This window comes from Simochromis diagramma, unplaced genomic scaffold (assembly GCF_900408965.1).
Source record: "Simochromis diagramma unplaced genomic scaffold, fSimDia1.1 OVJJ01000107.1, whole genome shotgun sequence".
In the NCBI taxonomy this organism is placed as follows: domain Eukaryota; kingdom Metazoa; phylum Chordata; class Actinopteri; order Cichliformes; family Cichlidae; genus Simochromis; species Simochromis diagramma.
The window spans coordinates 2737731-2755318 of NW_024387209.1; the positions used below are offsets into that span (position 1 = coordinate 2737731).

General features: G+C 39.8%; 1 protein-coding gene and 1 long non-coding RNA gene across 2 annotated transcripts in view; both read right to left on the minus strand.

Annotated features, from left to right (window-relative positions):
• The window catches only part of LOC120746024, an 88044-nt gene extending 71246 nt beyond the window's left edge, over positions 1 to 16798 (minus strand). Inside the window, exons 1-3 of the mRNA XM_040051243.1 lie at positions 16770 to 16798; positions 16222 to 16629; positions 15649 to 16056 (exon numbers count right to left, since the gene is read on the minus strand). Coding sequence (XP_039907177.1) covers positions 15649 to 16056; positions 16222 to 16460 — 647 coding nt within the window. The 5' untranslated portion in view covers positions 16461 to 16629; positions 16770 to 16798. The remainder of the gene's footprint in view (positions 1 to 15648; positions 16057 to 16221; positions 16630 to 16769) is intronic.
• LOC120746027 lies at positions 12490 to 13814 on the minus strand. Its single transcript, XR_005698761.1, has 2 exons — positions 12780 to 13814; positions 12490 to 12585 (listed from the first exon to the last, which is right to left on the minus strand). It is a non-coding gene; the product is annotated as an uncharacterized LOC120746027 (long non-coding RNA).
• Positions 16799 to 17588: the final 790 nt, after the last annotated feature.

Sequence of the window (17588 nt, forward strand, 5' to 3'; positions counted from 1 at the left end):
CTCCACTTGTTTCTTCTCTGGTTGGAGTTTCAGCACTTCCCGGAGGATGGAGGTCTTTCTCTCTGAGAGGTTTATGGACCAGACTGCAGGAGCTGACTGGAAAACTGACTGTAATGATGGAAGGACACTCAAGCCTGTTTGAGTCTCACATTCCTTCACATGAGAGTACAGATCCAACAGGAAATCACAGCATATTTCATTAACTGGAAATCCTCTGTATGTGCACACTGATGATAACAGCTCCAGTATCTTCTCTCCCATCTGTTGTTCTCTCTCTGCTGCTGCACAGAACAGATTCACTATGAATCTGATTGTCTCCAAATGTTGAGATGACAGAGGCACAAAACTGAAATAATTACAAGAGATATTTTTTTCAATTTGTGACTTCACATGATTATTTCATTGAACTCTTTATTGTCTGTATCTGCATGCAGAAAGGCCCAAAATAAGTGAAAGAAACAGAAATAATAAATATGACCAGTATATACCTGAGCTGTGAGATATAAGGCAGACACTGAAGGAAACTCCTCACTTCACTCTCTTCATGTGAGCAGCCTGTCAGCTCCACTTGTTTCTTCTCTGGTTGGAGTTTCAGCACTTCCAGGATGATGGAGGTCTTTCTCTCTGAGAGGTTTATGGACCAGACTGCAGGAGCTGACTGGAAAACTGACTGTAATGATGGAAGGACACTCAAGCCTGTTTTAATCTCACAGTCCTTCACATGAGAGTACAGATCCAGCAGGAAATCACACCATATTTCATTAACTGTAAATCCTCTGTATGTGCACACTGATGATAACAGCTCCAGTATCTTCTCTCCGGTCTGCTGTTCTCTCTCTGCTGCTGCACAGAACAGATTCACAAAGAATCTGGTTTCTTCTGAGGGTCCTGATAATCCAGGCACAACACTGAAATAATTAAAAAAATAATTTAGGATTCTAGCAAACAAAGTATAAATACTTCGCAATCTGTTATTTTAATTTACCCTCTAGGAGACAAAGGGTCTGTAAATTCTTGTTAATTCAACATTAACAAGATGATCGACCTCTGTTGGAGTAGCGTTCAGATAGCTACTCTGCTCTGTGTTGGTACAGGCCATTGAAGATGATAACAGTGGGTGGATTATATTCTTAAACTTAGTTACAACGCTATCACATCGACTGTGATAAAGTCTACTCTCCACCGCTGTGTAATCAATTATTGTAAATGTAAATGTTATCAGGAAATGATCAGACAGGAGAGGGTTTTCAGGAAACACTGTTAAATGTTCAGTTTCTATGCCATATGTTAAAACAAGATCTAGAGTGTGATTAAAGTGGTGGGTGGGTTCTTTTACATTTTGAGAGAAACCAATTGAGTCTAATAACAGATTAAATGCCATGTTGAGGCTGTCATTTTTAGCATCTACATGGATGTTAAAATCACCCACAATAATTATTTTATCTGAGCTGAGCACTAAATCAGATAAAAAGTCTGCGAAATCAGACAGAAACTCTGTGTAAGGCCCAGGTGGGCGATAGATGATAACAAGTAAGACTGGTTTCTGAGTTTTACAGCTGGGGTGGATAAGGCTAAGCATCAGGCTTTCAAATGAATTAAAAGTCTGTCTTGGTCTTTCATTGATTAATAGGCTGGTGTGAAAAATTGCTGCCACACCGCCCCCTCGGCCTGTGCTTCGAGATTTCTGGTAGTTAGAATGACTCGGGGGTGTTGATTCATTTAAACTAACACAATCATCCTGCTGCAACCAGGTTTCTGTAAGGCAGAGTAAATCGATTTGTTGATCAATTATTAAGTCATGTACTAACAGGGACTTGGAGGAGAGAGACCTAATATTTAATAATCCACATTTCACTGAATTACTCTTTGGTTCAGATGTGGATACTGTATTGTTCTTTCTTTGTGATTTTTTTATGTTTAAGTTGTTTGTTGCTGGTTTTTAGTTTGTTTTTTGTCTGTTTGGGAGCTGACACAGTCTCAATGGAGATGGGTTTTTGGGGGGGTAACAGGAGGAGAGAAGCTGCAGAGAGGCGTGTAAGACTGCAACTCTGTTTCCTGGTCCCAAAGTAGTGCTGCTGGGCACCATTTCTGCAAAGAGTGTGGGGCAGGCACCGTTTCAGGTCATCTCCTGAGTCAGTATCCCAAAGGAGATACTGACTGACCAAGGCATTTGTTTCGCACAATAAAGGAGCTGTACGAATTATTGGGCATTTAATCTGTTCAGACCAGCATCTACCACCCTCAGACTGATGGGCAGGTGGAGCAGCTGAATCAGACTTTAAAGTCCATGATTCATACGTTTGTTCACGAGGAAGAACACAATTTACATCGCTGGTTAGATCCTCTGTTGTTTGCAGTGTGGGAGGTGCCCCAAGCCTCTACAGGATTTTCTCCCTCTGAGTTACTGTTTGGCAGGAAGCCACAGGGGGTGCTGGACCTAATTATAGAATACTGGGAGGAAGATCCAAGCAAAGAACAAAACTGCACATGTTGGGGAGGTTATCGCAGGAAAATCTACTCCAGGCCCTTCTTCTCTTGGCTCTTGGCGAAGGCGGTTGCACTTTTTCTCCTCTCCTCCTTCCCCTTATCTTCCCTGCTTAGCCTCTTGTGTCCTTGTCTTGTCTCGTGTGTATTACTTTCCCTCGAACAGTCTCTCACTGCCGTTCTCTAAAACCTAAAAGAGAATTATGGATTTGATTAACTGTTCTCTGAATGCTATTGACACCCTTTTCTCAACAAGGAATCTGGGCTCGGGAGAGCCCGAGTGCCCTGGAGGGACTTTCCCTGCCGGATACATGATGGATGGGTGGCAGACCTGGAGGATCTTGTGCCTGGCGGGACTGTCGATCGAGGACGCTGAGGATATCTACCTATTCGGAACCATGATAACAGGGTTCTTGCTGATCAGAGCTGGCTTGGCCCTGACTTATCGGAGAAATAAGAGAGCGGAACCAGCTGTTCAAACCCCCCCAAGGCTGACCGCTGGAATTGAAGCGATGGGACGAGGCGTGACCTCTCACAACGAACGCAGCATGGTTAACACCTTGGAGACGCTTACGGCTGCCGTGAAAACTCAAAATATCAACATTGAGCGTATGATGGGATACATCAGAGAGGGGCCTGCTCAAAATGACACCCTTGAGCGAAAGTTGGATCACATCGCAGAACGGCTCACTGCAGTTGTGGGGTCTCAGAATCAAAAGAATGACAACACCACGGAACAGAAGTTTGATACCATCATGGGGAGGCTCGCAGCTCTCCAACGGGAGATCGAGAGACCAGTGTCAGAGTGCTAAATTCGGAGCTGCTCGCATAAAGGAGAAATCAACAATATTCAACATATGGACACCACAGCGCCAGCTGCTCAGGCCCAAGGCTGGAGCCCACCAAAACAACTCCCTGATAACGACTGTGTGATGACTATTCTTCCCATCCCATGCAAGGCCACCTGGGTTGGCTGGCAGACTGTTTACTTAGCCTGATAGAGCGAAGGACACTGTCTCAGCTGAACTCTGGACACACACACACATACACTTACACTGATAAGCACGCACTCATCCCCCTCCCTTTCCAAACGCCTTCGATGCTTGTTTCCTGTGGGGGAAGACGGCGGGTCTGTGTGCCGCGCTGGAATGGTAGCGCTGTGTAGGGCGACTGCTGTGTTCCTTCGGATTACCCCCCACCCCCCTATCCAACCCCTGTGGCTTGTCACGTGCTCCAATGTTGTGATGTGGACATTTATCTGCTTTCTGTCCAGAGGAGTTTTTTTTGTTTCCTGCTCTCATGCTGTCCTCCCATAGGTGCCCAGCGTGAGAAGAGGTCTCTTTTTTTCCTCTTGTACTTTTCCCATTGTTGTGTACTTTTTCAGTGTTTTTTTTTTCTGTAACGCTGCCGATCTCCAACTGTATTCCCATGTGATGTCTTTGTTGTGTGTGTAAGTCGGGGGGGGGGGGGGGGGGGTCCTATTCCTCTGTGGGGCAACCTGCATATGGCCAATAAAGCATTCATTCAATTCAATTCAATTCAATTCAACATCAGCAGTGCCTGTACAACAGAGGAGCTAAAGTCAGGCAATTTTCATCAGGCGATGAAGTGCTGGTATTACTCCCTTCTTCCAACTCAAAATTACTCACTAAGTGGCAAGGACCGTTTGTAGTCACACGCGAGTGGGGGACTACAAATATGAAATGGTATAATCAGACAGGGGTGGAGTCACACAAATATATCACCTCAACGTCCTAAAAGCATGGAGCGAGGCTGAAAGCGCTTCTCTGGTGAGCCTTGTGAAGGAGAGAGATAAGTTAAAATTTCACCATTCCATCTTCTCTCTATTGTTATAACCATCTCACACAGGCCCAGAAAGGGGATGTTGCTGCAATGAAACAGCTTTCGTAGATTTTTTCTCCCCCCTGCCCAGCCATACCAATCTAACAGAACACCATGTTGAAACACTGCCAGGCGTGATGGTGTGTTCATGGCCAAATAGACTGTCTGAACATAAAAGGTGAGTTGTTAAGAGGGAATTGGGTGAAATATGGAATCAGAACGATGCCACCTTGAAACGAAACTGAAAAAAATATTGAAACTGAAAAAAAATATTGTAACTGAAATAAATGTACTGAAAAATCTTGTATTGAAACCGAAAAAAAAATTGATAGTGAAAAACAATTAATTGAAACTGTAATTTTTTTGTTTTCGCTTACAATTTTTTTTTTTTCGGTTTCAATCCATTTTTCGGTTTCAATCCATTTTTTTTCGGTTTCAAACCATTTTTCAGTTTCAATCTGCTGGCACTGTTTTGGCGTCCGGGGGCGCGCTGGGGGGGGGGGGTTCCGGCCCGCATGTATTTGCATACATTATAGAGGCCACTAGTGCTGACCAAGCTGCCATCTTTCTCTCTTCCCGTCTGATGAAAGATTTTTAATTTTGTTTTTATGCTTAGTTGTAGCTTTATTAAAGGAAGAAGAGGTTGTGGATTGGAGCCAACAAAGGGAGAGATAGATTGAAGCCATATGTGCAAAAGGAATGTGGTGACATCCGGTTTTAAACAGACAGACTGGCGCTCTCCCTCTACTTTTCTCCTTTTATGGAAAATGCCTGCATTTTCTATACATAATACCTCCTTTGTTAACAGGCAAGCTAACGGTCTCTTTTTCCTTTTAAGGAAAAATTATCAGTTCCATACATGACACTCCTACTGCTGTGGAGACTTGCTTTTCAGTATAAATAAACGACGTTCTGGAAGCTTTTCTGTGTCTCATCTGTTGTGCACATTAGTGCAAAGCAGATCGGACCGTTGACTGCCCATGCACATGTAAAAAATAGATATCTGAGTTGTGTGTGTTTCTTTATCTTCTAAATAGTTTTCTTTTCACACCGTCTTTCAATGGCTGCTTCAATTTCAGCTTGAACCTCCAAACCGCAAGTAAGTAATCATTTTTTGTCATCTTTTCTTGCTGTCCCACTGGGCTGGACATTAGTTTAGTTTTTTTTAGCTACATCTGGTGAAGTTGTGGTAAAATGCTGGTGTTAGATTTGTATTGTTGATTGTCATTTATGCTTAGAAACATTTACCCACATATGCTTAGAAGTGTATAATCATTTGTAGATTGAAAGAATGTCTCATCCTAGGAGGTCTGTAACAGCTCTGAGTAGCATGAAGGGGGAGGGCGTTCACTCCCTCTACAGAGTGTTCTGGCATAGATCACACACCTCCTAGGAGAGGTCGTATCTTCTCTTGCTGATATATGGTATAGCAAACACAAGTATATCTGTTTAAGTATAAGAGCCTTTTGTTCAGATGGACCGCTAGACTCCTGGCACCAGCTTTGGGGAGTCTTCACAGGGTCACATCTGGACCACACACACACACACACACACACACACACACACACACAGTATTCTTTGTTCACATGTATACCTATGTAAGATGTTATATGTTAATGACCCTATGCATATTCATGTAACCACAATAAAAGGAGTGCTATGGGGAGCCTGGCTGAGAGTCTGACGGAGGCTAGGTGGTGGGACGACACTTGGCCCCAGCCAGATTTCCCTCATGCATGAGTAAACCAGCCTGCTTGTGTCTTGCTTTGCAGTGTAATTATATTGCCTTCAACGTTCCAGCGGATAGGTACAAGCTACAAACCTATCAGCTGGTATTAGCCTATTCGTCGTAGCAAGCTAGCCTGAAGCTAATATTTGCTAAATTTAGGAACACCCGTGTCTCTTCAGGAGTTTGAGGCCGGTGTTCTAGGAGTGGATCTCAGGATCTCAACAGGCAGTGTTGGGCAGTAACATAATACATGCGTTACGTATTTAAAATACAAAATATGAGTAAATGTATCCGTTACAGTTACTGTTCAATAGGTGATATTGAAAATACAGTTAGTTTGTTGAAATAAATGGATTACATGGCGGTATTTTCCTGTTTCATATGTTAGGCTACGGTCTCTCTATTTTTGGTAATTCCACGCCGGTGGAAACCCAAACAAAACACGCAATAAGAGCCTCTAAAAATTATTATACAAAAATTATTTAATATGAAGCCAATAGCAGAGTGTTACAGGCATCGCCCTAAACAATGTAGCATCATGGGCAGTGTAGTCCGTGCTGCAGGGAGAATGGACTGCCATACACGTTATGTGTCTGTGAGCGAGGAAGTACGAGCTGTCACGGAGCAGAAACGGGAGCTGGAAGCATGTAAATATAATAATAACCACTAAAGCCAAAAAGAGTGCCTGACGAACCCAGTTGTAAGTAAGCTATTAAGACTCGACTGTACAATGTGTTCGTGTTTTCCTCCGAAACAATAAGCAGCCTTTCAACGCCTCTCTCTGTCTCTCGCTAGCAAACTTGACCCAGACAACAAAGTAAAGCTAGTTTTCAGCTACGAGCCCAACACGAACCGGACGTATTAGCCAGAGGTCCCTTTACTACGGTTCAGAGCCGCTGACCTGTTTTATATACGCGCTGAATAGTTTTCTACACGAGATCGCTGCAAAAAGTGCAGCCTTACCTAATGTCCACCTACTGTTACTCATTTATATTAAGATTTTAACATCTAGTTGGTATTGGTATGGCGAGTAGCCTTCAGTAATAGTAATAAATCACACAGCAATAGTACATTCATGTAGTTGTAAAGTATTCAGAATACATGACTTCTATAATCTTTGGTGGAATACATTTTAAAATTAACCTTCCCAACACTGTCAACAGGTTAGCACCTCATACCACAGTGCAGCAAAGCAGTCTCATGAGCGCTGGGAAGGACAAGCCCAGAGCCCAAAACAGACAGTGCAGAAGATGACAAGGTTAGTAATTGTATGGTGAAAATTATACTTTGTTATCTTGAGTGGCAAAAGAAAAGTAAATACAAAATCTGCTTCTCACATTTAGGGCATTTCCAAGATTTTTTTTTTTTTTTTCCAAAACTTCTTCAATTTCTTTCATTACAGCTGTCCTGTGCCAGAAGTTCTGTTGACCCACAGTGAGAAGCATCATTTCAGAAACACCAGGAAGACTGAAACTCATCGCCAGGATCAAGCAGGGCTCGTGATCTTCACCAGCAGCTCCCTCACAAGAAGGATAAACCCAGCATTTCATGAACACTGATGGAGACCTTTGCTTTGTGTAATGTTAGAAGTACTCCGATAATCCTCAGAGGGTCTGGACTTTTACATAATATAATGGAATAGAATTCAACTTTGTTGTCATTGCACATGCACAGGTACAGGGCAATGAAATGCAGTTTGCATCCATCCAGAAGTGCTTTAGCCATGATATAGATATATTACAATATATATTAGCAATAATATAGATATGTAAGTATATTACAGAAATGGGTCTATTATGGTATGTTACAATGTACATGGTATGAAGTATGTTAAGAATATTCTATAACTATAAGTATGTACAGGCTGTAGTGAGTACACTGTAAAAACTGTGATTGGGGTTAATTAGAATCTAATAGGAGAGTAATAGTAATTATTACTCAGTAAAAACGTGTATGAGTAGTTTTAATCAAATCTAAGAAAAATTCAACAATTTGGAGATGTTCAGTTATTTAAATTTACACACTTTTGTTTGGGGTAAATTCAGCAATGGTTTGTTGAGTAGATTTCAAAAAAATGTTTGAGTACCAAAAATATTTAAGAAATCTAATAGATTTAACTGATGAAAGCATTTTCATTTTAATCATTGTACACTTCCGCCCATAATCCTTTGTGCCACGTGCAGGACACAGGCGCTTCATGAGTGGAGATCTCCATTTTGTCAGAGGTAAGACTTCTTAATTTGTTCGAATATAAGACACGGTTTAAACAATAATGTATATCGGTTTTGAGTAAAGGTTTTAAACAGTATGATACGTCAAAAGTTGATTAATAATCATCACTGTAATGATAGTATCGTATTTTTACACAAATGGCAGTTAGTGGACTGCTAGCACAAGGTCACTTTCCAAGCCTTCACGACTGTGTTACTGAACAGCTTTAACTAACCACATGTTTTACCGTATTAAAAAATATCAACGATATATTCCGATGAGTTTTAACGTATTTCATCCACGTTTAAAAGTTCATGAAAAGGTTTTGCGCTCAGTTGAGGGTGATTTAGTTTAAATCATTTGTGCCGGATTTTGTCAGCCACAGTCAGTTTTTCGAAGCTTTTGCAGTGGTTTTCAGTTGTGGTTAATGAAGCTAAAGTGGCTCAGTCCAGCGACATAACTGTTTTTTCGCATCATGCTGTCGGAGCCCCTTGACTTTATGGCGTTATTTTTGTGCCACTATTCTGAGCGCACGTAAAAAAGTTTGCAGGTGCAAGTGTTGCATTTTGAGGAGAAATTTATTTTGAGCCGACAAATGCGTCCTCCTTTCCCCCGAATTTGAAGGATTGGTCGGTGTCGTGTCCAAATTCATGGGCTGCATCCTCCTGAGGACCCGGCCTTCGCGGTCTACGTGGGCCGGGTCCTCAGAAGGTCAGGTAGGCCGGAAGTAAACGGCCGTGAAATTGGACGGTCTAGCCTTCTGATTAGCGTCACCGCTGTCTCGGTGGAGTTTAATAAACTCAGCCGTACTTCTGTTTAATCAGTTTTCTGTTTGACGTTTAGTCAGTTGTGTGAAAACCAAGGAGGAACCCTCCAGGGGGATTAATAAAGTTTTATTTTAACTAATCTAATCTAATAACTTTAATCTCAGCCAAACCGATTTACTCACGAACAAACAAAACACCGAAAAAAGCCCAACAATAACATTTTTAGGTTGTCTAAGTGACTTATATATTACGTTTAACCCGAGCACCGAAAGTCCGCGGTGATCTGAAAATAATGTGCCGGGAGTTGTGCCGTTCTCGGCCGCATCACTAATCCTCGGGCTCCCGGTTAGCTATCGAGCTGGTGGGTAGCAGACGTCTCCGAAAACGTCGAAGCACTTTTGCAAATATGCGATATCTTGATAAACCGAACAGATATTTGATGTTTACACAGCTACTTTCTCGCCTGAAAATATGTTAAAAGTTTATTTTGTGACCCAGAAAGATTAGTATGAGTAATTTTAAAACTCAGTAGCGGCCGCCATTGTTGGAAACTGGAGTTTGGCTGGGCCGCGCTATGAATTCTGGGATATGGTAGGCCACGAAGGACACGAATTAGATAAAAAAACTAAATGACTAAATTAATGTAATTTACTAAAACGACACATTTAAAGATTGAAGCTTACAAGCATACAACTTGTTGAAGCATACAACTTGGAATTGTCTCTACCTATATAATGTTGACAATACCTTTGTGTTGACTGTCAGCACCCAGGCATGTGCATTAACATCAGCTAATTATCGCACATAATGTTCCATGTGATGATGATTTGATATATAACAGTTTTTTTTAATACTGCCAATTCTCACAGTTTTGTCTTAATAAATGGTCACTTATCTGATAGTAATTTTTGGAATTCTTGCTCATTTCAGTCACCAAGCAATCCTAGCAATAACATAACCAGAAATCTGGTTATTCAGTGCTTGATGGTGTACCTTGGGGAGTCCATTGATCAACTGATCAAAGAGTACAGTGTAAGTGTTGAAGTAGAAACATTATTCTGTTTTTGTTATTCATATGTGTTTGTGTATGTGTTTTTCAAGTTTCAAATAATTTGAGGCATTATCACGTTTTATTTGTCTTTCAGCTACAGGATGTGTCCAGGAAATATTTCATGTGTGCAACTACAGTCAGAAAACCCATGTGTTTGTTGTTTCAGGATGCTGATGAGGATGCTGTGTCACAAGATCTTTCTGAACAGAGGATGAAAATCTACAAAATCAAGGCTGTTGTATCTGAGGAGGATGACATTGGCATTGTGCTGGAGGGTGTGAGAGTTATGCCTGCTCTGGGTAATTTTCCAAGAGCATGCGCAATGCTGGTTGGATTGACATATGCAGTCGATCTTGCCTATCCCAAAGAGCTAAAATACACCTTGGAAGTATTCCAGAAACTTTTCCTTGAACTGGATTGTGCTAAGCTCTCACCAAAAGTGAACAGCCTCAAGAACAAGTTATTGGCTTAAACGAGGACTCTGAAAGAATGAAAGGGAAGTAAGCTCACTGAAACCCTTTGGTTTGTCTTTGTTAGATGCAGCTATCGTTTCAGTTTTCAAGTTAATTTCAACTTATTCATATCTTACCCAAATGACCTGCAATGTGTCAGGCTGTATTTGTGCTCTTCATTTTAATGTTTGTTTTTTATTACCTATAAGTTTCTTAGGAATATTCTGTTTGAAAGGCAACAAATCGGAGGAATCACTAGCGAAGCTTTTCTTTGTTTATAGTGTATGTTACTATAAAACATTAGTTTAAAACAACTTTAAAATTTAACAGAAGTGCAGTCCTGTAGCTGTAGAAATGTTACTTCCTCTTACATGTGTCTTAGATTTTCTCAGGTTAAACATCCAAATTGGGATAAAAGGTTGATTACATTATTGATATTCCATGTACATGAGTGAAAAACCTTTGTTCTGCAGTTATATTGAGTGATTCAATTTTTTAAAAGTTTTTGTTAGTCAATCATAAATAAGTAACAGAGATAAAGGAAACAGTAAAGGATATTCAAATTTCAGGTTCATGTTGGTATTACAGTCTAATCTAAAGATTCATTTCTTTTTTACAAAACGGGTTTACATTCATGCTTTATGTTGCTGTTGCTCTGTACACAAAGCTGTGTGATAAACTGTATATGACAGTAAAACAAATTTACAGCAGGGGAATGTATTTAGGAGATCAGGAGATTGTTGATAAGAATTCAGTGTATACAAGCAGAAAAATGTTATATTATAAATTACCGTGTTTTATTTTCCACAATAAAACAAATTACTGTTTTGATGTTTTCTTTGTGAAATTGATTCATTTTACTCAGAAAATACGTTAAATTCATTTGATTTTCTCTTATTATTCAGTCATTATTTTTAAGGTTTATTTGGAAATTATTGAATCCAATTTGAGTTTTACTGAAAAAACAAAAAAATTTCATTTCTTTGTAATGGATATTTTAGGAAGTTTTTACTAAACCTTTGCCAGATAGTTAGTAAATTCAAAGTAATTTTTCTCAGAGACTTATTTCATATCAATAATTTTTTTTGTTAAAGTTGGGCAATTTCAACCTTCAGTTTGAGATTTTGTCCCTAAATCCAACACATGTTTACAGTTTAATTCTATTAATATCTACTTTTGTTTTCTATTTGAATTTAATTAACATTTTCTCTACATTTTACATAAATCTTTTGAAATTAAAATCTACTTAATTATTTCAAGTGTCACTTTGTTGCCATAACTTTTTTAAGTAACCTCTAGTCACAGTTTTTACAGTGTACAAACTATATACAGGCTATGAACAGGATATAAATATGAAAAACTATACAGAAATCTGAAATATACAGTTATACAGAAATGTGAACTATGCAAGTTATAAACAGTTGTAGGATTAAAAATTATCATATGTACAGAATGATTATTTACACAGAACTATACAGTAGTGCAGTTAAGTAATAGCTATAGCTATAAGCTATAGTAATAGCTTTAAGTCCTGTAGAAAGTTAAATATATGTTGTGCTCACTGGTTACTCTAGTATGAATGACTCTGAATTACTTTATGATAAATAACACACTATTGTCAAAAAACAGTGAAAGAATTCCAGATCACAAGTTTTTAGTTCAAATACAAGTAACAACCTTTGACTTTAATCAGGTTTTATTTAATTGTGTCAGAGAAAACATCATGTGCTCTTCATGTAGCTGATTACATTCAGTGTTTAAAACAGAAGTTGTGCAGGTCTGAGATCAGCAGTTTTCTGAAACACCAAACTGAGGTACTGTTAATGCTGATGTATAGTGACACAGTTACAGGGGTGATTAATCCTTTTGACTTTTTGTCTTTAAATTTATCAATAAAACAGCTGCAGCTTTCACTGACAGCACGTGTGGTACTTTAACCTTTGTACTATTTTCTTCAGTTAATTTTGGAGTTACTACAAAGATTGAAGATATAGGATGATCTGTCTGCTGTCACTGGGTGGTGCTGAGGTCTGAATCTGAGGACAGCTCCTGTAATCACAAACAGAATCATCACAAACTGAAATATAAACTTTATCTCTCAAATCTGAAATAGAGCTGATCCTTCTCCGTCCTCACACACTCGGGATCTGAAGTTGTTCAGTCCTACAGTTCTGCCGACAGCTTTTTATTTTTTTTATTTGTTTTAAAGGCCTTACTAACACATTTTCTAATATCATGTTTACCTTTGAGTTGTTGATGCTTTATAAATGGACATCTGCAAAGATGAGATGATGGAGCAGGTTTCAGTCGAGGTTCAGTCTGCTGCTGCATCCTGGTCACAACATACAGAGGTGTTATCAGCTCAGTATTGAACAAGAAATATTAATGTTTCAAATTATTTGTCCTAAAGGATGCAAGCTGTACAGAGTACTGAACATGTGACTTTGTGAACATAATTCATTAAAAATAATTTGGACAGTTTTTTAACCTGAATATTTGTAACACACTCAGTAAAAAAAAAAAAAAAAAAAAAAAAGCTAAAAAAATAATCAGAGGAAAAATGTAACATTTTAACTTAAGCTGACAAGCGGAAGTAGTTGGTTTCAGTACATAAGTATCGGGCTTTGCTATTTAATCCGTAGCTATTGACTAATGAGGGGAATTTAAAAGTTGGCGTTAATGTCCTTCCACATGTGGAAAGCGACAGAAAACATGCTGCTGTTTGCACATATTTAATAATCAGCTCTGCACAGGAGCAGAAGCAGAGTCCAGCCCGTTGCTCTTACAGTATAATACTCATAATAAAAGTACAGTAACCGTGGTTAGTCACTGAGCAGCCCGGTGCGTTTCTCTTGATTTCTTTAGTCAGGGTAAATTCATTCACCTGCACGGGTTAGCTAAACGAACTTTACAAAACACGTTTCCCCGACAGCCGAGTGCTCATTTTAGCTAGCTAGGTCCTTAGGTAGCTAGCTAAGGACCTAAATTACGGATTAGCTTACAAACACATTTAACTTACCAAAAATAATGCGGTGGGGCCTCAGGTCCTCCTGTCCGGTAGTCCAATTTACTGAAGAACACCTCAGGCTTTCACTTTGAAATAGTCGGTAATGTAAACGCTGGACCTCTCTGCATCTGCCATTCCCGAACAGACACGTGCGAGTTTGTCCGTGACCGCAGCCGCGTCGTCAGTGTTTTCTCCAGTCATTGGTCAGCATTATAATATATGCAAATACATGCGGGTCAGAATCCCCGCCCCCCAGCGCGCCCCATACGCCAAAACAGTGCCAGCAGAGTGAAACTGAAAAATGGTTTGAAACCGAAAAGTGGATTGAAACCGAAAATTGGATTGAAACCGAAAAATGGTTTGAAACCGAAAAAAAAAAATTGTAAGCGAGAACAAAAAAATTACAGTTTCAATTAATTGTTTTTCACTATCAATTTTTTTTTCGGTTTCAATACAAGATTTTTCATTACATTTATTTCAGTTACAATATTTTTTTTCGGTTTCAATATTTTTTTCGGTTTCGTTTCAAGGTGGCATCGTTCTGATTCCATAGTGAAATGCTAAAGCTGGGAGTAATAGCAGAGTAACACAGTGTTTGGTGTAGTTCTTGTGGTGAAGAAAGATGGGTCTACACAGTTCTGTCTCAACTATTGCAAGGTAAATAAAGTGTCAGAGTTTGATGCTTGTCCCATGGCCCAGGTCAACAAGCTCCTATACCAGTTAGGCACTTTCCTCTCTTTTTCACAACACTGGATTTAAGGGCTTCTGGTAGATCCCCTTGTCCAACAAAAAAAAAAAAAAAAAAAAAAAAAAAAGGCCTTCTCCACTCTGTACGATTTGTACCTATTTGTAACACTTCCATTTAGCTTACGCTCCACTACAGTGGCTCCATTGCATGAAGTATGCCAATGCCCAAATCACCCACTGGTATCTGGCTTTACAGCCTGGCAAGGCTCCCTGGCCTAAGTTGGGCGATGGGGGTATGTGGCGTGTGGTTTATGACTCAGCTGCAGGGGAGGGTGTGGAGTAGTGGGTTCATGAGACAGCATCAGGGGAGCCTGGCAGAAACAGCTGATGATTATGCTTTTGCCCTTTTTTAATAGCTGCAGAGGTCTGGAGGAGAGGATGAACTGAGAGAAGAGTGAGCAGCTGAAAGAGCTGCACAAGTGGGAGCTGGAGTCTGTGGAGCGAATGGCTCCAAGTTGTGAACTGAATAAAAGAATCACTGAAACGTGATGCAGAACTGGCCCCTTGTGTGCAGTGTTCTACAGACTGAATACCTATGCTCTTCACTTTGATCACTGTGGTCAGATTGTTGATAATTTTTTATAAGCCTAGAGAATAATTAGGGACCAGGAAAGTGAGAGACAGAGAGTTTTCTCAAACTTTATCATGTATATTTTGGTAATAATTTGGTTTTGAATTACAGTGGTCTCTCGCTATAATGCGGTTTTATTTATTTATTTGTTTATTATACAACGCATTGTGTTCAGCGTCCTGACTGGCTGTAGACCATTGTCAATAAATCTCGTGCCGTGTCTCCTGTACAGCACAGAACGCGTTCAGCTTGTGAGACTTGCATAACTCTTCTATCGCTAGCAGTGTGACTCTGAAGTGCTGCACTGTACTCTGTTCCCATGTTCTGGACCTGAACAGAGTTTGATCTTTGGTTTCATTCTATAATACTGGACTTATTTTTCTACGAAGGTTTGAACCTTGAAAGTGTTTAAACAAGAGAGAAAAGTGTGAAAATGTTCATGCGTGTCTGAGAAAAGTGTATAAAGTGTGTAGTGAGGGGGTTTACAGCCTTAAAACATCTATAATAATTGCAAAAAATAAAGCTGACTACTTAGCGGATTTCACCTGTCGGGGGTTATTTTTAGAACATAACTCCCGTGATGAATGAGGGACCACTGTACTATGGATATGGATGACCATAAGACAATGGGTGGTTTCATAGTATTTTAAAGTCATGCTTCAGTGTAATATTTATAATTAATCACTGTTCCTACTAATTCAGTTACTACATGTGTTTGATTTAATAAACAATAATCATGCAATTTCACCACTTGAAATCAGAAACCACCAATAGGATCACAGTTTACCTGAGTTGTGAGATATAAGGCAGACACTGAAGGAAACTCCTCACTTCACTCTCTTCATGTGAGCAGCCTGTCAGCACAACTTGTTTCTTCTCTGCTTGGAGTTTCAGCACTTCCAGGAGGATGGAGGTCTTTCTCTCTGAGAGGTTTATGAACCAGACTGCAGGAGCTGACTGGAAAACTGACTGTAATGATGGAAGGACACTCAAGCCTGTTTTAGTCCTATAATAGTAAAGGTCTATGAGGAAGTCACACCATGTCTCCCTCAGAGGAAAGTTTTTATATCTGCACACTGATGATAACAGCTCCAGTATCTTCTCTCCTGTCTGCTCTTGCCTCTTTGCTGCTGCACAGAACAGATTCCCAAAGAACCTGATTTCTTCTGAAGGTTTTGATAAAAGTGTCACATAACTGAAATTGGGAAGATTTAAAATATGTTATTGTTTTTCATTATGACCTTCCAGGTAAACTATGCAAGAAATGCCCTATAATACTTCATTTACTAACAGAAACACTGAAATGCATCAAGAAGTTTCTGATGAAAACGTAAATGAAATGAAAAAGATGAGTACTTACCTGAGCTGTGAGATATAAGGCAGACACTGAAGCAGTTTCCTAACTTCACTCTCTTCATGGGAGCAGCCTGTCAGATGCAAATGCTTCTTCTCTGGTTGGAGTTTCAGCACTTCCAGGAGGATGGAGGTCTTTCTCTCTGAGAGGTTTATGGACCAGACTGCAGGAGCTGACTGGAAAACTGACTGTAATGATGGAAGGACACTCAAGCCTGTTTTAGTCTCATAAGAGTACAGGTCCATCAGGAAATCACACCATTTCTGTCTAAGAATGAATGTTTGATATGTGCACACTGATGATAACAGCTCCAGTATCTTCTCTCCTGTCTGCTGTTCTCTCTCTGCTGCTGCACAGAACAGATTTCTGAAGAACCTGGTTTCTTCTGAAGGTTCTGATGTCTGAGTAACAAAGCTGAAACCATCACAATAGATTTGTAAAATATATTTGACGTCACTAATTGTTTCTTTAAACTCTGTAATCTTTTAATCTACATACAGAAAGACTTAAAATAAGCGAGAGAAAGAAAAATAGTAATTATGACCAGTATTTACCTGAGCTGTGAGATATAAGGCAGACACTGAAGGAAACTCCTCACTTCACTCTCTTCATGTGAGCAGCCTGTCAGCTTCACTTGTTTCTTCTCTGGTTGGAGTTTCAGCACTTCCAGGAGGATGGAGGTCTTTCTCTCTGAGAGGTTTATGGACCAGACTGCAGGAGCTGACTGGAAAACTGACTGTAATGATGGAAGGACACTCAAGCCTGTTTTAGTGTCATAAGCGTACAGGTCCATCAAGAAATCACACCATTTCTCTTTAAGACGGAATCCTCTGTATGTGCACACTGATGGTAACAGCTCCAGTATCTTTTCTCCTGTCTGCTGCTCTCTCTCTGCTGCTGCACAGAACAGATTCCCAAAGAACCTGATTTCATCTGAAGTTTCTAAAGATTGTGGACTTACACTGAAATAATGTGGATTGGAGAAAGAAAAACCCAAGTAAACTGCAAACCCTTTTGTTCAAAATCAATATTTTTCAGTAAAAGAATAAAAATGTTATAGTCTGAAGAAAAACATCTATTAACATACACAAAAATTTGATATACACTTAAGGTATTTTCCGCACTATAAGGCGCACTTAAAATCCTTTAATTTTCTCAAAAATCAACAGTGTGCCTTATAATCCGGTGGGCCTTACGTATGAATTCTGGTTGTGCTTACTGATCTCAAACTGATTTTATGTGGTACATGGCACTCAAAAATCTGTCAAAAAATGTTTTAGTACGACTTTGCTAAGCTACGAAGCCGCACCGTTTGATGGATTGTTGGAGCATTACGGCTACTGTAGTCAGGAGCCTCGTGGAGTGATCTGGGT